The 24,173-nt window shown below is 45.2% G+C and overlaps 1 protein-coding gene across 2 annotated transcripts in view; it reads left to right on the forward strand.

Moving 5' to 3' along the window:
• CA5A (carbonic anhydrase 5A) overlaps window positions 1–20,042 on the forward strand; it is a 56,806-nt gene extending 36,764 nt beyond the window's left edge. For both annotated transcript variants that reach the window (XM_040329381.1, XM_040329380.1), the window contains exons 2-7: window positions 2,005–2,202; window positions 8,286–8,404; window positions 10,108–10,203; window positions 12,543–12,605; window positions 16,942–17,097; window positions 19,103–20,042. In XM_040329381.1, the coding sequence (XP_040185315.1) occupies window positions 2,005–2,202; window positions 8,286–8,404; window positions 10,108–10,203; window positions 12,543–12,605; window positions 16,942–17,097; window positions 19,103–19,285 (815 nt within the window). In that variant the 3' untranslated portion in view covers window positions 19,286–20,042. The remainder of the gene's footprint in view (window positions 1–2,004; window positions 2,203–8,285; window positions 8,405–10,107; window positions 10,204–12,542; window positions 12,606–16,941; window positions 17,098–19,102) is intronic.
• Window positions 20,043–24,173: the final 4,131 nt, after the last annotated feature.

Raw genomic sequence — 24,173 nt, forward strand, 5'->3', positions numbered from 1 at the left:
TGCAGATTTAAATACACGCCGGTCTCCTGACAGTGTTTCTGCAAAGGGCACTCCTTGTGTTTACCCCACTCTGTGACTGTGCCAGGGCCTAAGGATTGGCTTAGATCTGTGGTGCTTTTGTCCTCCTGGGTCGTTTTTTAGGGAGTCCTCAAAACCAGTGCATGAACAAGGTTACCTAAAGCCAGGGCTGAATCCTCTACCCCTCAAATTTCCCCTCTGAGCACAAATCCTACCCCCCCTCAAACAAATTCTCCATCTTGGTACAAACCCCCTAAATCTTTGCCCCCTCCCCCCCCAACACAAATCCCCCCTCAAATCAATCGCCACTCCTAGCACACCTTGCAAATTTTCCCCTTCTAGCACTGTGTTTATCCCCTGCCACCTCCCAACACAAATCCCATGCCCCCCCCCCACCTCACATGATACCACAGTGCCGACCCTCCTGCCCATCCCTCATACCGACCTTGCTCAAAACGCATTGGTTCTGACTTCATGACCTATTCAATAAAGGACTACAGGACTTGGTGTAGAAAGGATGAAAGTACCACAGATCTGATGGGAGTCCAAGAGGTCGGAAATCAAACACATTTCTGGGCCTCCCCTGACCTGTGACCCGTACTAGAACAATTTTTCTCCTCTTATTTTGCAATGTATTGTCTAGTACATGGGTCTTCAAACTACGGCCCTCCAGTTGTTCAGGAACTACAATTCCCATCATGCCTAGTCATGTCTGTGAATGTGAGTGTGTTACAATGCCTTATGGGATGTGTAGTTCCACCACAGCTGGAGGGCCGTAGTTTGAGGATTCCTGGTCTAGTATTTTTCCCAATTATTACAACCCACATGTAAGCCCCAATGAAGTGGACGTTTTTAGCCCCCTTAATGCATTGACTCTCTGAACTCTTGCCATGTACAATAAAGACCTACTAGAATAAAGAACTACTAGAATAAGCTAACTAGGGTGAAATGCGTCAAGGATGGGGGGGCCCTTTGAGAGGGACACTTTTTGTATGCCACTGGGGGTTTAATAACGATTTTACAAAAAGGTGACCTCGGTGTGTGGCAAGCATTATACTCTTTTCCAAAGACCTATTGGATTCATATTCGATCTAATGCGCTCTCCTCCTTTGGGTCTTTGGTTACGGAGTCCCAAGAATACGTTGGATCTGTGACCTCTTGTCATGTGCAATAAAGACTTGCTTGACGTGGTATAAAAAGGATGAAATTGCCAGAGACCTTATGCAAGACCAGTAGGCTTTAATTGCAAAGGACAAGTAGTCAAAGAACCAACTCATTTCAGGGACCAGTAACCCGTACTAGCACAACTTTTATCCTTTTTGAATTGGTTAAAATCCTGTTGTCCAGGATAATCCTGTTGTCCGGGATTCTAATTACGACTAGTATCCATGCCCTGAAGAAGGGGGAGCTTTGAGCACCTGAAATGCTTTGGTTTTTCTCTCTGACCTCTTGTCATTTGAAACAAAGACCTGCTGGACTTGCATTGGCCCTGAGGTGCTTTCATCCTATGAGTCGTTGGTCTTCATCCTATGGGTTGTTGGTCTGGCCGCCCTCTAAATGCATTGGCTCTCTGACCTCTTGCCAAGTGCAATAAGACCTATTGGACTTGGTGTAGAAAGGATGAGAACACCACTGATCTTTTTGGGTTCTTGTAGGCCTTTATGGCAAATGACAAGAGGTGAAAGAGCCAACGCATTTCAGGGACTGCCTGAATGGTGACCTGTCCTAGCACTTCTTCCTTTTTTTTTTTTCTTTTTTTTTGCAATTTGTTGTCGAATATTCTTCTCGATTCCTGCCAGCCCTGAGGAAGGGAGAGGACTGAGCCCCTAAAATGCATCTTCTCAGGTGCACTAAAAGACCTACTCATTAGATTTGTGGAACCCTCATCCTTTCTGTAATATTTCAACAGCTGAAGTTATTAAATATTCATTATTTTCTGTCTGTTTTGCTTGCTCCCGCACTCTAACAGTCTGTTTTGTTCCGCAGTGCACCCATTGTGGAAAGGACCAATAGATATCCCTGGAGGTTCCCGCCAGTCTCCCATCGACATCCGCGTACGTGACAGCATCTTCCACCCCCAGCTCACCCCCATCAAGACCCAGTATGACCCAAACACCTGCCTGCACGTCTGGAATAACGGTTACGCGTTCATGGTTGAGTATGACGACTGCACTAACAAGTCAGGTACAGTGGAGCGTGATGGCGTAGTGCCATGTTTATTGGTCTGTAGTCCTGTACGGGAAAAAGTCAGATATGTCTTTTCCCTGAGCTTTGTCCCAGGAGATAAATTAGTTAATTTCTTTTACCATTGGATCCGAGTAATTCATGCAAAGTGTAAGAGACCCATTACTTTCAACAACAATCTTCCCATAAGATTATATTTGCATTTAACGTGTTTTTTTTTTTTTTTTTTTTTTTTTTTTTTTTGGGTTGTTCTTTTCCTGTAAAAGTCTCCTTTGTGTACATCTCAAATGCTGGGACTGATGCTGGGTGCTGCCATACTGGATGTGATGTTGACGACTGCACTAGCAAGTCACTCTGTAGTATTCCCATCGCTCTCCCACTACATAAAGTGTTATGTACGGAAGTTAGAGGTGGGGGGGGGGTGGCAGGCAGTAGTTGGACATGTAGAGGAGAGGGCTATGACTTGCAACGAGGAAAGGGGGTTAGAGAATTTTTACTCTCCTGGCATGGTCAAATTTGCATATTTAACTTTATTGCTGTGACAGGTCCTCTTTATGGAGACTTCAAGTAACTATTAGTCCTCCACTGCCGTTGCTCAAACACAGATCATGTGTGATTTAGCTACAGCCTTGACTAGAGTAGCTAAGGAATGACAGCTGTGAACCCAGAAGTGACATAATACAGTGAGGGGGGCTATTTGATCCCCTGCTGTTTTCGTACGTTTGCCCACTAACAAACATGCATTAGTAGACGAGTGGTTAAATATCTGATGCACAGAGGTGTGTCGCATGATATAGCATGCAATGAAAAATGAATGTAAATGAAGTACTGTTGTTTACTATCCAAATACTACGGGTTAGAATTTTACTCTTGTGCTGAAGCTCAGAGCCTACAGCTTTTCCTGGAATAGACTCTGCATGGCAGTACCTGAGAACTCGTGTATGAGGCGTGATCTACTCCGTGTTCCTATCCTGCTACCACGTGACCCAATACCCCGGGGATCATGGCTGCAGCATTACAACACCTGTTTACCTTCCACTTAACTCTTCACATACCTGATCTAAATTTAACTATGCAAGGTCAGCAGAACTGTTCTGCTTGTTGCAGCTTTTTGCATTTGAAAAGCACCAGGTGGGTTTCAAGGATGGTTCACTTTTGCTCAGGATGGCCCAAGGCAAGATAAATATAGGCTTATGTGCTGCAGCAAATATAACTTGACTTGTCAGTTTGACAGGAGGTGCTACCTGTCAAACTCGCTAGTTGAGGTCAAGGGGGCTGCGCCATCACTGTGAGCTGAAACGATGTAACTGGGTATTTCAATAGAAAATTGGAGGGTATAAAAAAATAAAATAAAATTTAAGTTAATTTAGGTGGTGGCAGGATTGCCTCGAATACCTGGAAACCACTGCTCTACCACACTCTGAAAAGTAATCCACCCCAGATCACAGTAGAGGCTGCCGCCCATGTGAAAGGGGCCTAAGGGCCAAGTCACTTAAGCAACCATGTAGCAGAGTTTGGAAGCATCGCCAGATCTCTGGGCTCATTGGTGTAGATTTACTAATACTGGAGAGTGCAAAATATGGTGAAGCTCTGCATAGAATCCAATCCACTTCCAGCATCTACTGTCAAAGCTTAAGGCCCCTTTCACACTGGGGCGGGAGCCGCGGTGGCGGTATAGCGGCGCTAAAAATAGCGGCGCTATACCGTCGGATTTGCCGCGGGATCGGCTGCTAGCGGTGCAGTATTAACCCCCGCCAGCGGCCGATAAAGGGTTAATACTAAAGGGTTAATATTTATGATATATGTACAACCTAGTTGAAGAGGAGCTCCACCTGAAAGGAGCCATCTCCGCTTGGAGAGATTGACGAACCGGCTAGGGGTGCCAACATTGTTTCCTCCCTAGACAGGTATGTTTCCTTGTATTAAGACCCCTTTCACACTGGAGATGTTTTTCAGGCGCTTTAGCGCTAAAATCAGCGCCCGGAAAAAAGCCCCAACTGTAATCCAAGTGTGAAAGCCTGAGTGCTTTCACACTAAGGCGCTGCGCTGGCAGGGCATCAAAAAAAGTCCTGCCAGTATCTTTGCAGTGCTTTTAGGAGTAGTAAATGCACCACTCCTAAAGCATCCCTGCTCATTGAAATCAGTGGGCAAAGCACCGCTGCAGCAGCGCTTTTAACCTTTTTTTGCCCACTAGCGGGGGTTAAAAGCGCCCCGCTGCAAAAACACTGCTAAAAATAGCAGCACTTTACCGCCGACGCATGGGCACTTTCAATGTGAAAGCACTCTAGCAGTCAACAGGGGCAGTATTTTGTAGCTGCTGACTTTTTTATTTTTTATTTTTTTACAGACTGTAACTCCTCTTTAATAACAAGCCTTTGGGAAAAGTAACAATTTTTATTACATAAAGGATTGTATAAATATTCTCATTTTTAAAAGCATGACCTTAGGGTACTGTGTATAAAGGATGTGTTAACTGATTAGCTTGTTTATGAGATTATCTTTATGATCTGAGCTGCATATGCATCCTTTGAAAAATGGGACTTTGTTCCAAGAAATGTGTTGGATGAAAATGTTCTAAAACCTTGATTTAAGAACGTTTTGCAAGACCAGCTACATATTTAAATACATTTTGACTTGATATACAAGTAGCATCATGTCACAACTGAGTATGAAAGAGAAGAGAGGCGCCTCTAAGTGTAGCAATATGGTTACATTTAATGAAGGTACAACATTTAGCATCTCACATGGTTGATGATTAAGAGGCACATCTAAGTATGCAGGCATCTGGGGTAAATCTGTCCAGATAGACCATCCTCTGCACTGCCATTGATGTAATCCTTCCAAACTGCGATGGGTGTGTTTAGCCCAGGTAACTGCATACTTGGATGTGTCTCTTTAAATCATCAACCATGTGAGTTGCTAAATGTTGGACCTTCATTAAATCTAACCATATTTTAGTTTAGTGTGTGTGTGTGTGTGTGTGTGTGTGTGTGTGTATAATATATATATCTATCTCTGAAGGATTTATGAATTTGGTGGTTGTGGAACAAATCATTTGAGTTTCCTTTATTTCTTATGGGAAAATTAGCTTTGATATACAAGTGCTTTGAATTACAAGCATGTTACTGGAACAAATTCTACTTGCAATCCAAGGTTTTACTGTAATGAATACACTGTTCTGATCTGTAACTAATTGTCTATGAACAGGTATTTTTATGGGTTTAAAATGATGTACCAACTGTTTGTATGGGGGTTTCAAAAATAAAGGGAGACAGTACAGATATAATACAGTCCAATACAAGAGGGCCCTGCTCATGAGGGATTACAATCTAAAACGTGTGTGTGTGTGTGTGTGTGTGTGTTTTTTTTTTTTTTTTTAATATTTGTATTTAATAATTATTGTTACACTAGTCAGTCAATGACAAGAAAATGTATCGTAAATATCCCCAATTTTTCAAAATTTTATTGTCTACAGCTGCAGATTACTGTTTTTTCATGGTCCTGGTTATCTGATTGGTTGAGGAAGTTGGCAATTGTGGAGTTGCAGATGATACAAATACTGTATTTATCGGCGTATAACACACACCCTAACTTTAAGAAGGAAGTTTCAGGAAAAAAACTTTCCACAGCCCCCTGCGTATAACACGCAGGCACAGTTTACCCGCTATTTTCAGGGTAAAAAAGTGAGTGTTATACGCCAATAAATACAGTAATTATTAACTATTGGCTTGCAAACTGGACTCTCCACTGACTGCAATTCATTTTATTTCTAGTAACCAAATTGCTGAAGAAAGCTGTTCTGTAGCCACTACAAAATTTCACTTCTGACCTAAAACCAGAGCTTAGATTTGCAGTTTTACCCCACCTCCATCAGCCTGAGGCCCCCTTCACATTGGTGCCAATTCTTCCACGTCTTCACATCATGATGCAATGCACGCCAATGGAAATTACATTTATTTTCTATGGTGCCCATCCACATCAATGCAACATGGTGTAGTATGATTTATTTTTTATTATTTTTTTATTTATTTTTTGTGCAGCAAAGATGCCTTTTTTTTTTTTCTCGTCCCAAAGACTCCAATGGAAGCACAACCAACATGGAAACGTAGCTCTTGCCCCTTTTTGAGCTTTTTTTTTTTGCATTTTTTTTTGTGCTTTGCAGGGTATCTTGCATGTGTCCACTTACTAGATTTGGAGTGTCATTTAAAAATGAATGGCACCACAAGTGCAACACATGTGTTTTGCGGCCACAAAACACTATAGTGTAAATGCAGTGTAATGGTTTTTGTCAGCTGTGAGCACATGTGTACTGGAGCAGATCCTGATTGGGTCATGCTTTTTGCAGTTCAAAACATGGGGAACATGTTATGATCGGGCACCATTGGTCAAACGCCTAAACGGTCCTGTACCTGTGTTTATGCTATGCTTTGAACCACAGTAATAATGTTGGTGGCTCACTATGCAGATGTTATGCTGGAGATTGGTTAAGATGACATTTACCTTTATCTGTATTTTCCTTCCTGTACAAATGTACTTTATTTTTTTTATTTTTGTGCAAGCTGATCTGTACCACTTTGCCCTGGATTGACAAACTGTTTATCTCTGATAATTTTTCTAAATTAAATTTTTAATTTTTTTTTATAGACATTGGTGTGCGATCATTCCTACAACTCTAGCTCAATATTTTGCGTTGGTCCCGAAGGTTACCTTTTTGCACCCCTTCACATTAGCTGCATGTTAAATATTCTTTAGCTTGGTCCTGTCGCTTTTCATCATCTTATGAATGAGTGTCGCACATCCTCCATGTGACTCTTATCGCTAGTATTTACTGCTGATAATGTGAGTGCAGTTAATGTTCACCAGCTTGCTGATATGTAATCTGCACATTGCGTGTTGTGTAAACACCCCGCCGTACTCTCTCACAACGCCATCCACTGCTAATACAGACCGATCAGCCGCAATATGGCTGTATACCACACCTGGTATTTAAATCGTAGATATTGAATATACCCCCAAGATGTAAACCCCCCCCAAAAATTCTGTGAAATAATACTTTATTATGTGTGTGTGTGTGTGTGTGTGTGTGTGTGTGTTTCTCTTTTTTTCTCCTCTTCCTTTTTTTCCTCCTATCTCTCCCTTTTTTTTTTTCTTTCCTTTCCTTTCATTTTCCTGTCCTTATTTTCCTGTCCTTATTTTCCTGTCCTTATTTTCCTGTCCTTATTTTCCTGTCCTTATTTTCCTGTCCTTATTTTCCTGTCCTTATTTTCCTGTCCTTATTTTCCTGTCCTTATTTTCCTGTCCTTATTTTCCTGTCCTTATTTTCCTGTCCTTCTTTTCCTGTCCTTTTTTCCTCTCATTTTAAATCTATCCTCCTGTGTATGGTCAGTACATTAAGTACTCAATGGCCTGACAGTGAAACGGGAAAATACCAATTTGTCCACCAGATCTTCCATTCTTTTCTTTTCTTTTTTTTTTTTAATTATGTATTTGTTGGCGGCAGCCTCATGGGGTACCCACATCATGCTTCTTGGTAGGCCTCTGGGTTCTCTTCATCCCATGTCCATCAGGGGGTTGGCTGCAAGGACCCAAAAAAGACAGTTGCCCCTTTTATTACAAGATAGTGGCACGGGTGTGCTGCAGCCTATCCCACACTGCTGGACTTGCCGTGTATGTGTTAAAAAAAAAAAAAGAAAAATCTATCTAACTGTTAATCAAATTTTATTTTTGTGTGTAATATGGCAAGCGGGGGGTGGGGAATAGTCTTGTGTTTATGTGCTAGGGAGTTTAAAAAAAAAAATTTGAGGTCTGTCTAGCTGCCAATCATTGTCGCTGATACGTCCGTTTTGTATAAGTGGGCTGGCAGTGGGTTTATAGGAGCATCTGTTACTTTGCTGTGATTGGGCACAGTGATATATTTTATACAGCACCATTCGTTACATTGTCTCTATATATGATCCAGAAATCGTAACCTTATTTTAATTGTATCCGTTTCTTATTTTTTTTTATTAAATAGTCGTTCTGAAGGATCAGGTGATGCATTCCTGTCACTGATACAATACGTTTTTGTTCTTTTCTTCCTGCAGTGGTGCATGGAGGACCCCTGGAGAACCCCTACAGGCTTAAACAGTTCCACTTCCACTGGGGGGTGAACAACGACTGGGGATCTGAGCACACGGTGGACAGCAAGGTGTTCCCGGCAGAGGTCAGCGCCTCCTCTACATCTCCTATGTCTTGTACTGATTGTCTGTTCTCTGGGTTAGTTTACCAAAAAAAAAAAAAACCCTGCCTGTGCAGATAAGGCGCACGTGTAGATAAAAACAAACGCTGCAGCTTTTGACTAAAGTTGAATAATGCCCTTGCTGTAAGTGTAGGCCATTACCTCATGAAAAGTGACTGGGAAACTCCTATTGCTAAAGCCATTGCTAAGAGAGGCTTAAAGGGGTTGCATTAAGGTGAAAAGCCTTCTATAGTGCAGCACCCCCCCTTTTCTTACTCACCTGAGCCGGTCTTTCCAGAGTCGAAAACGGGCACACCAGCTCCAGCCAGTGTCTTGGGTCCTGATGGGATAAATTGATAGCAGCACAGCTATTGATTCCCGCTGCTGTCAATCATTGAGTCCCGCTGTCTCTGTCTATAGACGCAGCAGCAAGACACGGGAGCACGCCCACACAACTGCCCCAAGGGAGAACGGCTCTCCAACGGGGCATTTAAGAGGAGGGACCCCAGAAGAGGAGGGTCACTCTTTGCATAACCAACTGCACAGAGGAGGTAAGTATGATATGTTTGTTTTGTGTGGGTTTTTCACCTGGGGGGTCAAGAAAAAACACACTACACAGGTTTTTAAAGTAATTTTATTAGGCAGCTCTGGGGGTCTTTTTCTGACTTCGGGGGTCTTCTTCTAACTTCGCTGTCTGGTTCTTTCTGCCTCCTGCCGGGCTCCTCCGCTATCTTCTTCCAGCTCTTTTACTAGCGGTGACCCGGTCTTCTTCAAGCAACTGAAGTCCTATTGTAATTGAATGTTATTAAAAAAAAAAAAAAAACTTTTCTTTTCAAATCTGCAGCACTATAATTCTCTGTTAAATGCAATATGGCTAGAACAGAACCCCCCCCCCCCCCCCCCCAGGTATGTAATTTCCTGCTTATGTGATTGGTTCACTGATTTTCCCAGAAGTCTGCACCAAGATACAAATTAGATTTTGAGCATTTCCTGCAACAAAATGTAATTTTTGGTGATCTATTTCCACTGGAAAATCACGTCTAAAGGGAATGCAGACCCTGCAATTTCCTCATTCAAGCCATGCAGGTGCAGCAGCTGATTAGTAATTACAAAACCACTCCTATATAGATTCACTGAGCTCATGGACACAGAGAAACAAACGGCTATTTCCCCGGAATAACAAAAAATTGGAATCTGCAACAAAGTTTGTTAAAATCTACGCAATGTTACTCTTTAAATTTAATCTGTTTGCCTCCCCTGGTTCCTCTCTCCCCCCTCCTCATCCTCCAACATATTTTCATTACATAGCTTTATTTTAGAACCCAGTGATGTCATCAGCCTAGGCAGGCTGTATTGTATGCAGACCACCCTAGGCCCACAAAGGATGCTGAGCCTTCATGATTGTCAGAACTGAAATCCAATGAATGAAAGGGGCAGCCCAGGGACAGCCAGGCTGGGGAGGAAATATCCAGATGATGCTGGATGTCCTCAAGCTAGGAAATGCGGTGGGTTCTATCTGACTTTCTGCAGCTTCTAATGCACATTGTGGGAAGCTCACAGTATGCAGTGAAATCGGGGTAAGCCATTTCCGTACAGGAGAGGAGGGTGGCAGGGAAGGCAAAAATATAATCCGATTTACTCCTCTGGCATTTAAATAACTCAATAAAAAATGTTCACTCTTTTTTCAGGTTCACCTTGTGCACTGGAACTGCTCCCGGTATCGCACCTTTGAGGAAGCCATCATGGAGGAGAACGGTTTGGCGGTTATTGGAGTGTTTTTAAAGGTAGATCGAAACGTTTCCATACTGTTATTTGCATTTTTTATTTTATTTTTTTGCTTTTCATTGTTGCTGTTCTACAATAAGTGAGAAGGCTAGCCGCAGGCTAGCCTGTATTTGTAGGAGGAGTCAGAGGGCTATTTATCCCTCCTCCCCTCTAATCTCCGGCGTCGGTGGGGTTTCTGGGTAACGTCACTTCCGGTTTCATGGCAGAGCAACAGGTCGGCTGCTGGTATCGTCGGGTGGCAGCCGCCAGCCCACATCCCTGGGTCTCATGCCGGGCATCGGTGCCTGCCCGCCTCCCGGTTAGACGCCGGCTTCATGGGGGGGGGGAGCCTCCCGCCTCCCTGGAACTCACACGGGCATCAGCGCCCGCACGCCTCCCGGTGCTCGCGCCGGGGGGGGGGGGCGTTTATCTTCCCATTCACGTGGCCCAGGGCTCCTTCTAGCATGGAGGCCACCCGCCCGGTACTCGCGGGGAGGGGGGGCTGCATACATCCCCCTACCATCCGCCCACCCACGTTGCCCGGGTGCTATCTGCCATCCAGGATGCCGCCCGCTTCTCCTGGCTCCACGCGCCGCTGGGGGGGGGGTCCGTTCACCTACACACACCATCCTGTTTAGCCACTGCACGGTACTCCTGCACCCACCTGCCCGCTGTTGCCGGTGCTCACGCCGCTCACACTCCCAATGCTCACGCAAGGATGCAGTGCCTTGCTCATGCTGGCCCCAGAGCTCCATCTGGCTTAGGATGCGTCCGCTTCCCAATGGTGCCCGTACCGGGGGGAGGAGGGGGTGTGTGTGACTCGCCGCCCACGTTGCTCAGGGCTCATCTCGCTGCAGGAGGCCCCCCTTCTCCAGGTACTCTCGCTGGGTCATGAGGGGGTCTGTCTGATCCCATCCACCCTTCTGCCAGAACTCACGGGGGGGGGGGGGCATCCACTCACTCTGGTCCTTGGAGGTTTTCCTCTCCTGGCTCACGATGCTGTCATGAGGGGGGGTCATCTGGTTTTTTTTGCTGCCGTCATTGTGGAGGGGTCAGCGGGGCATCTACCCACTCATCCCAGGCACATGCTGGCAGCATGGGGGGGGGGGGGCATCATCTACTCCTCCCAGGGTCACCCTAGCAGCATGGGGGGGAGGCTGTCCACCCACATCTCCAGGGGTCACGCTGGCAGCTTGGGAGAGTACTGTCCACCCACATCTCCAGGGGTCGCGCTAGCAGCAGGGAAGGGGTTGTCCACCCACTTAGGGGGTCACGCTGGCAGCATGGGGGGGGGCTGTCTACCCACGTGTCACGCTGGCAGTTTTTCTTGCAATACGCAATTTATCAGTTCCTGTCTCTGCGTTTCAGTCTGCATTTTCTGTCGTAGCGTTTCCGCTCCGGTAGTTCGGCCTCTTTCATACTGTTTCTGCCCCAGGGGTTTCTGTCCTACCGTTTTTGCCCCAGGGGTTTCTGTCATACTGTGTCTGCCCCAGGGGTTTCTGTCATACTGTGTCTGCCCCAGGGGTTTCTGTCATACTGTGTCTGCCCCAGGGGTTTCTGTCATACTGTGTCTGCCCCAGGGGTTTCTGTCATACTGTGTCTGCCCCAGGGGTTTCTGTCATACTGTGTCTGCCCCAGGGGTTTCTGTCATACTGTGTCTGCCCCAGGGGTTTCTGTCATACTGTGTCTGCCCCAGGGGTTTCTGTCATACTGTGTCTGCCCCAGGGGTTTCTGTCATACTGTGTCTGCCCCAGGGGTTTCTGTCATACTGTGTCTGCCCCAGGGGTTTCTGTCATACTGTGTCTGCCCCAGGGGTTTCTGTCATACTGTGTCTGCCCCAGGGGTTTCTGTCATACTGTGTCTGCCCCAGGGGTTTCTGTCATACTGTGTCTGCCCCAGGGGTTTCTGTCATACTGTGTCTGCCCCAGGGGTTTCTGTCATACTGTGTCTGCCCCAGGGGTTTCTGTCATACTGTGTCTGCCCCAGGGGTTTCTGTCATACTGTGTCTGCCCCAGGGGTTTCTGTCATACTGTGTCTGCCCCAGGGGTTTTCTGTCATACTGTGTCTGCCCCAGGGGTTTTCTGTCATAGCGTTTCTGCCCCAGGGGTTTTCTGTCATAGCGTTTCTGCCCCAGGGGTTTTCTGTCATAGCGTTTCTGCCCCAGGGGTTTTCTGTCATAGCGTTCCTGCCCCAGGGTCTTCTGCCCCAGGCTTGTTTCTGTCATAGCGGTTCTGTCAGCAGTGTGTTTTCTGTCATAGCAGTTCTGGCTGGCAAACGTTTCCATACTGTTATTTGCATTTTTTATTTTATTTTTTTGCTTTTCATTGTTGCTGTTCTACAATAAATGTTGTTCTTGCAGGTTGGCCGGCACCACTCGAAGCTGCAGAAGTTGGTGGACATTCTACCGTCTGTCAGATATAAGGTAAACCTTCTAGCATTTATCACTAATAACCTTAAACCCCAATGCAGTAAATCGAAACAGGATGGTGGGAGCCCCTCATAAAGGGCACAGCGGGTGTACATACCCGGGAACTCAGTGCAGGGATGATGGGAGCCCCTCATAATGGGCACAGCGGGTGTACATACCCGGGAACTCAGTGCAGGGATGGTGCGAACCCCTCATAATGGGCACAGCGGGTGTACATACCCGGGAACTCAGTGCAGGGATGGTGGGAGCCCCTCATAATGGGCACAGCGGGTGTACATACCCGGGAACTCAGTGCAGGGATGGTGGGAGCCCCTCATGTACAGACCCAGAAACTTGGTGCAGCAATGGTGGAACACCTCATAATGGTACAGACCTGGGAAATTGGTACAGGGATGGGAGGAACCCCTCATAATGAGTATAGCAGGTGTACAGATGCATTACACTAATTCAGCCACTAGAGGTCTCCAGAGTAACACTGAGATGTGTTTAAAGTCTATTAAATCCTACCATAGACAGTATATATCGGGGATATGCAATTAGCGGACCTCCAGCTGTTGCAAAACTACAAGTCCCATCATGCCTCTGCCTCTGGGTGTCATGCTTGTGGCTGTCAGTCTTGCTATGCCTAATGGGACTTGAAGTTCTGCAACAGCTGGAGGTCCGCTAATTGAATATCCCTGGTATATATTATTGCACATGATCCTGTAATATCAAAAAACGTATTTTTGGCTGTGTCCTGCCTTTAATGTAATCGTAGCACAAGGGTATCCACAGACACTAGAGGGACAATGCTTGGGGCCATTCACACCAGTGCACTGTAGTGTCACGCACGTTGCATGTATTGGTGCATTGATGGTCACTCTGAATGGCACCCAAACAAACCTGCAGCATGCACATGGTCTGCAATGCAGTGCAGCAGAAAGTATGGTGTCCAATGCAGCCTGGTCCATTTTCACGTGTTCTGATGTTCATTTTCAAATTGCCTGTTCAGTGCAACTCATGTTAACACGTCCGTTGTGTGAATGGGTACGTACTCTGTTCCGTGACAGTGTTGTCGCCTTTTCCTGCACACTCCATGGCAATGCACATTTTCTAGTAGCCACATCAGTAAATACGTATTTATCAGCTACTGCTGGATCATGCACAATCCGCTGCAAGTTCATACAAACGATTTACAGGATGTGCAGGGAGAGAAAACCTGAACAAAGAGGTCGGGGGATTGAATGCAAATGCACAGTGTTCCCCAATAATGACAAATGATATAAATCCACTTTTTGGGGGCACCAGATGCATTTGCAAACCCAGATATTAGTAGCAGTGATATCATTGCTGGAGCCTGTGCACGGAGCAGAGCCATGGGAGAGGCCCAGCAGACTTCCCCCACTACAGAAACCTACTTGAGGGGGTGGAGACAAGACCAGTCACCATGCACATAGATGGAGAGCAGCAGTGAGCGGTCTTTATTACAGGAAGGAAACGTTTCACACTGGATTCCTGCATAGATTTGGAAGGAATGCACAAAGCACACCAAGATTCCAGAATACACGATGAATGGATTTGGACATTATTTACTAATCCTAGAGTTCAGCTTTAACAAAAAAAAAAATCCCTATTTTTGTCCAGCGCTCTACATAACTAATTACTGCTCTTTGAGGGTTTAGTGTTATTTTTAAGGGCATCTTATTTCCACTTTGAAGTTTTTGGTGTTTCCTCGCTGTAATAGGATTACTCGGAGGTCTTCACATCAAGCTTTCACTATAAAAGATTTTTCCTTCCCTTGGGATTTTTTTCAGATCCTTAAGTCCGACTTAACATTTCTTCTCCGGCAGAGTCTCGGCTGCTGCTTTTGTGTCTCCGAGTTTCCTGAGCACTTTGATTTGCCAAGACAAATAATTTGGAGACTTCAAACAACTGTCTTGCTACCATTTCATGGGATTCAAGAATTTTTTAAATTTTTGCCAGTTCCTAAATGGTTTACCTACATTTATACAATGTTCTTGAACCTTAATATCGTATCATAGCCCTGCGTTGGATATGTTGACGAGAGAAAAGGGGATCAGAGGAGGAGTGTTTCGCCTCTCCACTGGACAAAACAAGCAGTTAACCCTTGTAGTGCAAGCATAGTCCCACTGCATCGGATAGATTTACATTTTTCCGGAGTTGGACTTTAAGGTGGTTCAGATGTAGACCTCAGATATAACCGGGTCTTCTCACATGCTGAGGCTAATACAAGTCAGTCCTGCTTTTTTTTTTTTTTTTTACTGAATCTATTCCCGTTTATTTTATGATGGATGTGAGAAGTTAGTGGGCGGAGCCAGAAATGCAAGATACCTGAATGTTTATAGCCATTCAAACTGCTGTGTATAGAGAAAAAACACATTGGCGTGTAGTAGTCATGGGAGGACTTAGGGTGGTGGTGGCCCCTGGGCTTAATAATCAAAGCGGGCCCCTGGAGCAGAGAAGCGGGGGGTGGGTTGTTACCGCCGACCGATCATAGTTGTTATGGGGGGGCTGGATCCGCCGATCTATGTCGAAGTTGTTGAGCGGGAGGGCAGTCATTTTGGGGCCCCTTACACAGCTGCAGTGAAGGGGCCCCCCTAAAGCATCGAAGTTGTTGGGTGGGGGGGGGGGGTACATCCATCCGCTGGAGTTGTTGAGCGGGGGGGGTGCCGAAATTGCTGTGAATCGGGGATTGCCGCAAAATTGCGGGTGGGGATTGCTGCGAAATTGCGGGAGGGGGTTGCAGTGATTGCCGCAAAATTGCGAGAGGGGGGTTCGGCGATTGCTGAGAACGGGGGGGTTGCCGCAATTGAGCCCGGGGCCCCCAATTGAGCCCAGTCAAGCCCAATGGTAAGTCCAGCCCTGGTAGTAGTAAATATTTACATTGTGTGTGTGTGTGTGTGTGTGTGTGTGTGTGTGTGTGTGTGTGTGTGTGTGTGTGTGTGTGTGTGTAATTATATATATATATATATATATATATATATATATATATATATATATATATATATATATTTATTATTATTATTATTATTATTATTATTATTATTATTATTATTATTATTATTATTATTATTTTTTGGAAACCATTCCCCTAAAATCTCATATCATCTTTGTGTCATTATTAATCTGTTACTTTTCATTTAAAATATCCCTGACAAACCAGCCATGAAGGTGCTTGTTCAGGCACTTCCTGTTACACGGTGACATCGCGGGAGTACACGTAGTTAAAGCAGAGGTTCACCCTAAAAAAAATTCTAACATTACATTAAGCTCCATTCCGACATTGACTGTACGCTGATCCTTTTTTTTTTTTTCGTACATACCGTTATATCATCTTTATCCCCCCCCCCGGCTTACGGGTAGTGAATCCCGCGGGAGTGGGCGTTCCTATGCACAGGCTAAGTGATTGACATAAGCTTCCCCCCAGCGCATATGGCTGCGTCGCGAGTTGCCAAAAGAAGCCGGACTGCGAGTCGGCTCTATACGGCGCCTGCGCACTGACTTTCGACTTCTTTCGGCAACTCGTGACGCGGCCGTATGCGCCGGGGGGAAGCTTATGTCATACGTCAATCACTTGGCCTGTGCATAGGAACGCCCACTCCCGCGGGATTCACTACCCGGAAGCCGGGGGGGAAAATAAAGATATAACGGTATGTACGGCAAAAAAAAAAAGGTCAATGTCGGAATGGAGCTTAATGTAATGTTGTGTGTGTTTTTTTTTTTTTTTTTTTAGGGTGAACCCCCGCTTTTAAGAGTTGGTTAAAAAGAAGCTGCAAGAGATCTGCAGTCGTAACAAAGGCTATAAAAAGGCAAAAATGATTTTATAAAAATAAAGCAAGTTGGGTAACACAACACATCATGGAGCTTTGAAGGGGAACCTGCCCTTATTTTAAGACCATCCCATCTAAGTTTTCTGTTTGATATAAAACGACTATTCATAATAATAAATAAAAATTCTAGAATGTGGATATGAAAATGTATGTCAAAGTTATTTATTTTGTATACCTTTTTTGTTGCTTTATATTAAATGTAGCTGATATTTTAAAAAAAATATATAAAAAATATTTTCATGAAGAAGCAATGGGTTATCATATATGGTGCACTGTCCACTGTAGTCACTGTACAGTGCAAAGATTTGCAAGCAATGCTGGAGCAAGTGCATGCAGGCAGAAAGTGACTTAAACAGGTTAGAGAAGATCAGCAGTACTCTGAGATTGGTGGGGGGGGATGCTAAAAAAAAAAAAAGCACAGGACCATCATTTCATACACACGGTACAAATCCAAACTAAATGTCATCCAGTTCACATTCCTTTTTTCTATTTCCCTTTAGGATTCTCTTACTGAATTCAATTATTTTGACCCCTCCTGCTTTCTGCCAACCTGTAACGATTACTGGACATATGCTGGCTCCTTGACCACGCCGCCGCTGACAGAGTCCGTGACCTGGATTATCATGAAGAAACCCATTGAAGTGGACCACAGTCAGGTGACACACGTTCTTAAATTCTTTTAAAGTCCAAGGGAGCTAATGACCCCGTTGACCCAACCGCTCACTCGCAGAAATGTGATGAAGACGTGCTAAGATTTAATGGGCGTCTGAGAATTTCTCTCCATCGTGAGAAAGGGACGGCAGCTGATGGCATTAGAATTTAGAGCGACTTTGTCACTAAAATAAAACTGGTAACGAATGTGCCTTCTCCAAAGGAAGATATTCAGGACTTTTCTCTCTTGCTGTCCCTGCAGCCAATTGGCCCTGTATTGGAGAAAAATTGCCTCCTGAAGCATCTAAAGAGACAGACACGTCAGGGAGTATAGGTTATTTGTTCCCCCTGTCCTGTGGTCATGTGGGTGGCAGAAGGAATCATTGGGTGGGTGTGTGTGTTTATATATATATATTTAATAAATTTTTTTTTTTTTTTTTTTTTTTTTTTTTATCCCGTGTGTGTGTGTGTGTGTGTGTGTGTGTGTTTTTTTTTTTTTTTTTTTTTTTAAGCCTGTGATAAATAAATGCACCCACGTTAACAGGAAAAAATTGCATTTAATTTACTTATTTGCATTGGATCCTGCAGAGCATTACAGTCATGATCCTGCAGACTCTCTTCCTCCAGCTCCATGTTGTAGACTGGTTATGGAGGTTAACTACGGGTCCTTGTGCCATGATGGCAGATGGGAATAGCAGTTTATTTATTCATAGATCTCTGATGCGGATGGAGTTGGGGAGGATTAGAACCCCTGACAGGGTTTTTTTTTTACTATTTGGAACTCCGTTCAAGAAATTGTCTCTATTGCAGACTTTCTCTCACTTCCCGACTGATGAAATGTTTGTCAATGTGACATTAAGTGAGGAAAAATTTCACACTGAGGTCTGTATCCATGAAAAGGTGGATAGTCCAGATGATGATAGGAGCATATCTGAAGGTAGTACTGACAATGAAGGCAATCAAGCAAGACAACTGTGGGGTGTACTAAAGGGTGGGCAGAGACACAGGGGTGCACTTTGAGACAACTGCATGGGAGTCGCTGGTGTCACAGGAATGTGCAGGGGTCACTGGAGATGCAGGGGTTGCTGAGGACACAGAAGTTCACGGGGGCTCACTGGAGAGGCGGGAGTTCACAGGGGGTCACTGGCGAGGCGGGAGCACACAGGGGTCACCAAGGACATGGGAGGGCATGGTGGTCACTGGGGACATGTGAGTTCACGGGGGGTCACTGGAGATGCGGGAGCACACAGGGGTCACTGAGGACATGGGAGAAAAGGGGGGTCACTGAGGACATAGGAGGGCATGGCGGTCACTGAGGACATGGGGGTGCACGGTGGTCACCGGAGAGGTGGGAGCGCATGGGGGTCACTGAAGACGGAATGGCATGGGTGCACATGTGGGGGGGGGGGAAGCTGAAGACACGGGAGTGCATCGGAGTCATTGGGGACATAGGAGGGCATGAGGGGTAACTGAGGACATGGAAGGGCATCTGGTCACTGGGGACACGGGAGGGCACAGGGGTTTCTAGAGACAGGCACTTAGTATTGCAGCAGAGGGCTCGGCTTAGGTCTTCAAACACAAAGCAATGTGTTGAAAAGATCTTTAGGAACATGCTAATCAGAACAGCTGTCTCTTGATTAGCCACGGTCCTGGCACTCTAGGTAAAAATGGTGTGGGCTCTGTTTTATTAATGGATTATAACCATTTCACTTGGGTGACACTTTAAGAAAATGTCACCCCTCCGCCTCCAACCTTGGACACTAAATCGGCATTATCACCCCTGTGCAGTAAGCAGAGAGCTGAACCCAGATGCAGTGATCCTAAACCAAGAAGTAGTAGATTGGTCCACTGATTAGCTGGGATGTTGTCACTCAACTGGCTCGCCAAAATGACAAATCCTTTCGCAGATAAAACTGTATATATAATGTAATGAACAATGTATTCCACCGTTTTCCTGGAGTTCCACCTTAAGAATATCTGACTAATGACTCTTTGGTCTCTCCCTTGCAGCTGGCCGTGTTTCGCAGTCTCCTCTACAGCGCCGTAGGGGAGGAGGAAAAAAACATGGTGGACAACTTCCGCCCTCTTCAGCCGCTAATGAACCGCACCGTCCATTCTACCTTTCAGCCGGCACTCAAATTGTCTGATTTAAAAAAGGACGATGCCAAATCGCAACACCAGCAGAAGGTGTAATCGCCTTACTTGCCAGAGGCCGGGAACGTTGGTTAAGGCCTGCGTGAGATCTGAAGCGCTCGCCATTCTGAAAGCTGCACAGCTCTGCAAATCTACCTGGATTTATACTTCCAGATACATGTAGTGTTACTGAGTATGACCATATCAACAATGCCATAGATGGGATCACCTTTTATAGAACACTTTTACTATATATTGTTTTGCAGGGTGCTTTGGCATTAACATAGATTCTTTTTGTTGATGTGTGTTTGTTTTTTGTTTTTTTACCTTTTTCTAGAAAAAATAATGGTTCTAAGTGACCTTAAGACTTAATATCTGTCTTAATTATAGGCTGTGGGGGGAGGCTGGGACTGGTCACATGACTTAGGCCTGTGAAAAATGGTCCATTTTGATACTACCTAGTTGTCAGGGTCTAGTGAATGTTAATGGGCACTGTGCCCACCTCTCCGGGGCTCAGTGTGGACTGAGGTTTTAGCGGTTCTGTGGATTTAATAGGAAAAGCACAATATTGATCAGGGAGAAGGACCATAGCCATGGTGCTGATCTTTCATAAAATTTGATGTGGCTTTTTTTTTTTTTAGGTGGGTTGGGGTTTACCTGTGCAACCCCCTTTATTCAGAGCTATGAGTTGCCTAATCCACATTGCCCTAATTCTAGCATGTGTTCCTTTTATTTCTATTATGTCTTGGTTACTTTGTGGTTAGAGAAGTATTTGCTGACTTTTTTTATTAATCATAAATGTGCATTCATTTTGTAAGTGTCCAGCATTAATTTGCCCATGCAGGATGAAGGGACCGGTCCACATTATTGGCAGCCATTGCAGCTGTACAATATCCTTTCTCCTTGGCTCTTCTCTTCGCTAAATGGAGCAATCTTCAGACTTGAACCTTACACAGCAAGCCTTGGGGTCAAGCATCAATGCCGTTCTTATGTTGGGGTGAGGGAAGTAAGCCACATTGGGGGGGGGGGGGAAGAATGAGGGAAGTGGGTCACTTTGGGGGGGGGGGAGAAGAAATGAGTGTAGTGGGTCACATGGGGGACGGGTGAGGGTAGTGGGTCACATGGGGGGGGGGAAGGGTAGTTGGTCACATTGGGGGGGGGGGAATGAGGAGGTGGGGGGAATAAGGGTAGTGGGACACATTGGGGGGGGGGTGAGGGTAGTGGGACACATTGGGGGGGATGAGGGTAGTCTGTCACATTGGTGGGGGGGGAAGAGGGTAGTGGGTCACATTGGGGGGGGTGAGGGTAGTGGCTTACATTGGGGGGATGAGGGTAGTGGGTCACATTGGGGGCGGGTGAGGGTCACATTGGGGGGGGGGGGTGAGGGTAGTGGGTCACATTGGGGGGGGGGAGAGAATGAGGGTAGTGGGACACATTGGGGGGGGGGGGGGGGGTAGTGGGTTACATTGGGGGGATGAGGGTAGTGGGTCACATTGGGGGGGGGGGGGGAGGGTAGTGGCTTACATTGGGGGGATGAGGGTAGTGGGTCACATTGGGGGCGGGTGAGGGTCACATTGGGGGGGGGGGGGGAGGGTAGTGGGTCACATTGGGGGGGGGGGGGGGGGGGAGAGAATGAGGGTAGTGGGTTACATTGGGGGGATGAGGGTAGTGGGTCACGTTGGGGGGATGAGGGTAGTGGGTAACATTGGGGGCGGGTGAGGGTCACATTGGGGGGGGGGTGAGGGTAGTGGGTCACATTGGGGGGGGGGGGGAGAGAATGAGGGTAGTGGGTCACATTCATCATGTCTCCGTATACTCAAACAAGCTACAGTACTTGCAGAAACCTCTGCTGTCTCTGGCGCTGATCATGTGATTGAGTGCCAAGGCACTGGTCACATGATTTTGGCTGAGGAGTTAGGAGGATAGGTGTTTAGGCAGAGCTGGTGAGCGCTCTCTGTCCATTTAGTGTGTGTTTGTAGTCCTACCTTTTTTTTAGATTTTATAAATGAGGATGAAGCTTGTTTATTATGTTCCATGTGGACTGTATCTGTAAAGCTGCTGTAGATCCTCCTGTACAGATAGGAGGGATCTCTGTCCTTGTATTGCACATTGGTGGGACTTGTAGATAACCTGGGGAGGGGGGCATGGATTTTTTTTTTTTTTTTTAAAGGGCAGCTGGTTTTAACTCATGGCAAAATGAAATGGTCCTAGTTTTACAAGGAACTACAAAAAAAAAGGCCAAGTTGTCTCTGATATCACCAGCTGCTAATGATTTGATTGGCTGCGAGTGTTTCAGGGCCAAAATGGCTGCCGCTGTGTAGGTCACTGGTGCGCCTCAATGTTCTGTTTTTTTTTTATGGTTTTGTGTTTTATACATTGCAACCTTTCATTCATATCATGTTGTTAAAGGGGTTGTAAAGGAATTTTTTTTATTTTTTTTTATAATAAGCATCCTTTACCTGCAGACATTCCTATTTTCACTTCCTCATTGTTTTTGCTCAGAAGTTGCTCTATTTCTTCTCTGTTCTGTTCACTTCCTGCTTGTCTGATTGTTACTCACCACTGTGACGGGAGGCTTTACTGCGGTGGTCAGTAATGTGCTCACCCCCTCCTGGGAACTACATCTGTGCGGCAGGACGCTCTCTACGTTTTAGTGACTTCAAGGAGGTGTGAATTACTGGGCGTGCCGCAATGCATACTGGGAAATGTAGTTCTTACATGAACGAGCGCCGCAAACCAGGAAGTGAATGAGAGAACAGAAACTAGAACGCCGGAGGTGATATAGATGAAGAAATTTTTTAGGTATTTACTCGTTTTTTAACAGAATCATTATTACACTATTCTGTCTGTCTACCTTGCAGACATTAATTTTAGGCAAAACATTTTTTTTTCCTTTACAACTCCTTTAATGTACGAGTTACTGTACAACCTTGTGCTTTGAGCGTCTTATTAGTGTTAAATAAGCTCTGATGGTGTATAAATGAGGAATATAGAAATGTACAGCGAAGGCGGCGAGCTGTTTTGTTACATTGCGTGCTTTCCCTGTGCAATCATTCATGAACCCAACGTTTTTAATCCTCATTCAATGTCTATGTGATCAGGGTCTGAGTTTGGCGTCTGTCTTTGGTTACATTTTATATATACATAATAATTACCCCAAGTACTTCTAGATTTGGGGTGTTCTAAGATTTTATATTCTTTGTGGCCTTCTTTTTATTTCCTGACATAGAAACATTGTAATGATTACACTTTTGAAGAAGTTCTATATAAAGATGTTCTACATGTGATTGGCTCTTGTCTCTTATTATTCTGATCTTGGATTGTCTGTCAAGGTAGCTCGGTGACCAGGGGTCACTGTTAGACCCTCCACATTCCTCTCCATCAACTGCACATACTTCCCAGTTTTATACCATCCATACTCCTCCCCTACGCCTCTTACCCACAAAAACAGTTTTTTTAAATTTATACTGAATATCCTTAATGTTACTAGCTTTAGGATGGGCACACTTTTGTTCGTTCAACTAAAGGAAGTTTTTTCAGTCCTGGTATTTGTTCTGTCCCATTATTATTACGGTACTCATTTCATTTTGTGATTACTACTACTATAGAGGAACATAGGGGATCTCAGCTACTCTAAATATAGCACTTGTAAAAAAAAAAGTGTCCCTTAAAAATATTTTTGAAATGTTGGCAACTATGCACTGCCCAAGGGCCACCGGGTCAGTAGGGGGCCCCATGAGAGGCTCCTGGGATCCTGTGATAATAAAGCGGTAGTAAACTTTGCTAACATTACTACTTATTAGAGGCCCTGAGGTAGGTTATGCCATTGTGTACAAATATGCACAGCATATAAGGGTACACTTAAATTGACAGACTGAGCCCTCCAGTGCTGCAATCTGTGATCTGTCCGGCGGGTCTCGGTCTTCCTTCTGGGCTCTGTGCATTCGGTGACTTGGCTGGGCTGCATTACTTTCTCTCTCCTTTTTTCTCTTCCCTCCCCCCCCCCCCCCCCCCAAAAAAAAATCCTCAGCACCAGGCCCATGATGTTCTTAATCTGGGCCAGGGACAGTCAAGCTGGGGAGGAAAGAGCTATACTATGCGGTATGTCTTCCAGCTAGCCTCTATATGACTTGCAACACAATCTACATGCGCTTGTGGGCTTGGTCTATAGGTATGTGCTGCGCAGAGCTTTTTTTTTTTTTCTCAGAAAATAGGTGCAGGAACTTAACCACGACCCCGTTCAGATTTCACAAACAGTAGAAGGGTCTTAAAGGTACATTTAAATACCAGGATTGCATTACATACAGAGTGCAGAGTTCAGGGGGGGTTACACACATAGTGCAGAGCTGTCACTTGTAAACACAGAAACCGGACTTCTGTGTTTACAAGTGATTGTGGTGAGCGGGCACCAAAGGGTCTGAGCCAAAGGTGGTGGAACTAAGTTCCCCCTGGAAAAAAAGCCCTGGTGCTGCGACCAACCCTTATGCCGCGTACACACGGTCGTTTTTTGGCATGAAAAAAATTACATTTTTAAAAACGTCATTTTAAAATCATCGTGTGTGGGCTTCACATCGTTTTTCGGCTTCTGAAAAACGACAAAAAAAAAAATTTGAACATGCTGCATTTTTTAATGTCGTTTTATATAAATGTTGTTTTTCGGCTTGTAAAAAATTATCGTGTGTGGGCTGAAACAACGTTTTAAACCCACGCATGTCCAGAAGCGAGTTATGAGACGGGAGCGCTCGTTCTGGTAAAACTACCATTCATAATGGAGTAAGCACATTCATCACGCTGTAACAGACAAAAAAACGCAAATCGTCTTTTACTAACAAGGAATCGGCTAAAAGCAGCCCAAAGGCGAATAGAACTTCCCCTTCAGAGTGCCGTTGTATGTCACCGCGCTTTGTGCATCATTTTTCAAAAACGATGGTGTGTTGGCAACATCGTT

The sequence above is a fragment of the Rana temporaria genome, chromosome 11 (assembly GCF_905171775.1).
Source record: "Rana temporaria chromosome 11, aRanTem1.1, whole genome shotgun sequence".
Taxonomy (NCBI): Eukaryota; Metazoa; Chordata; class Amphibia; order Anura; family Ranidae; genus Rana; species Rana temporaria.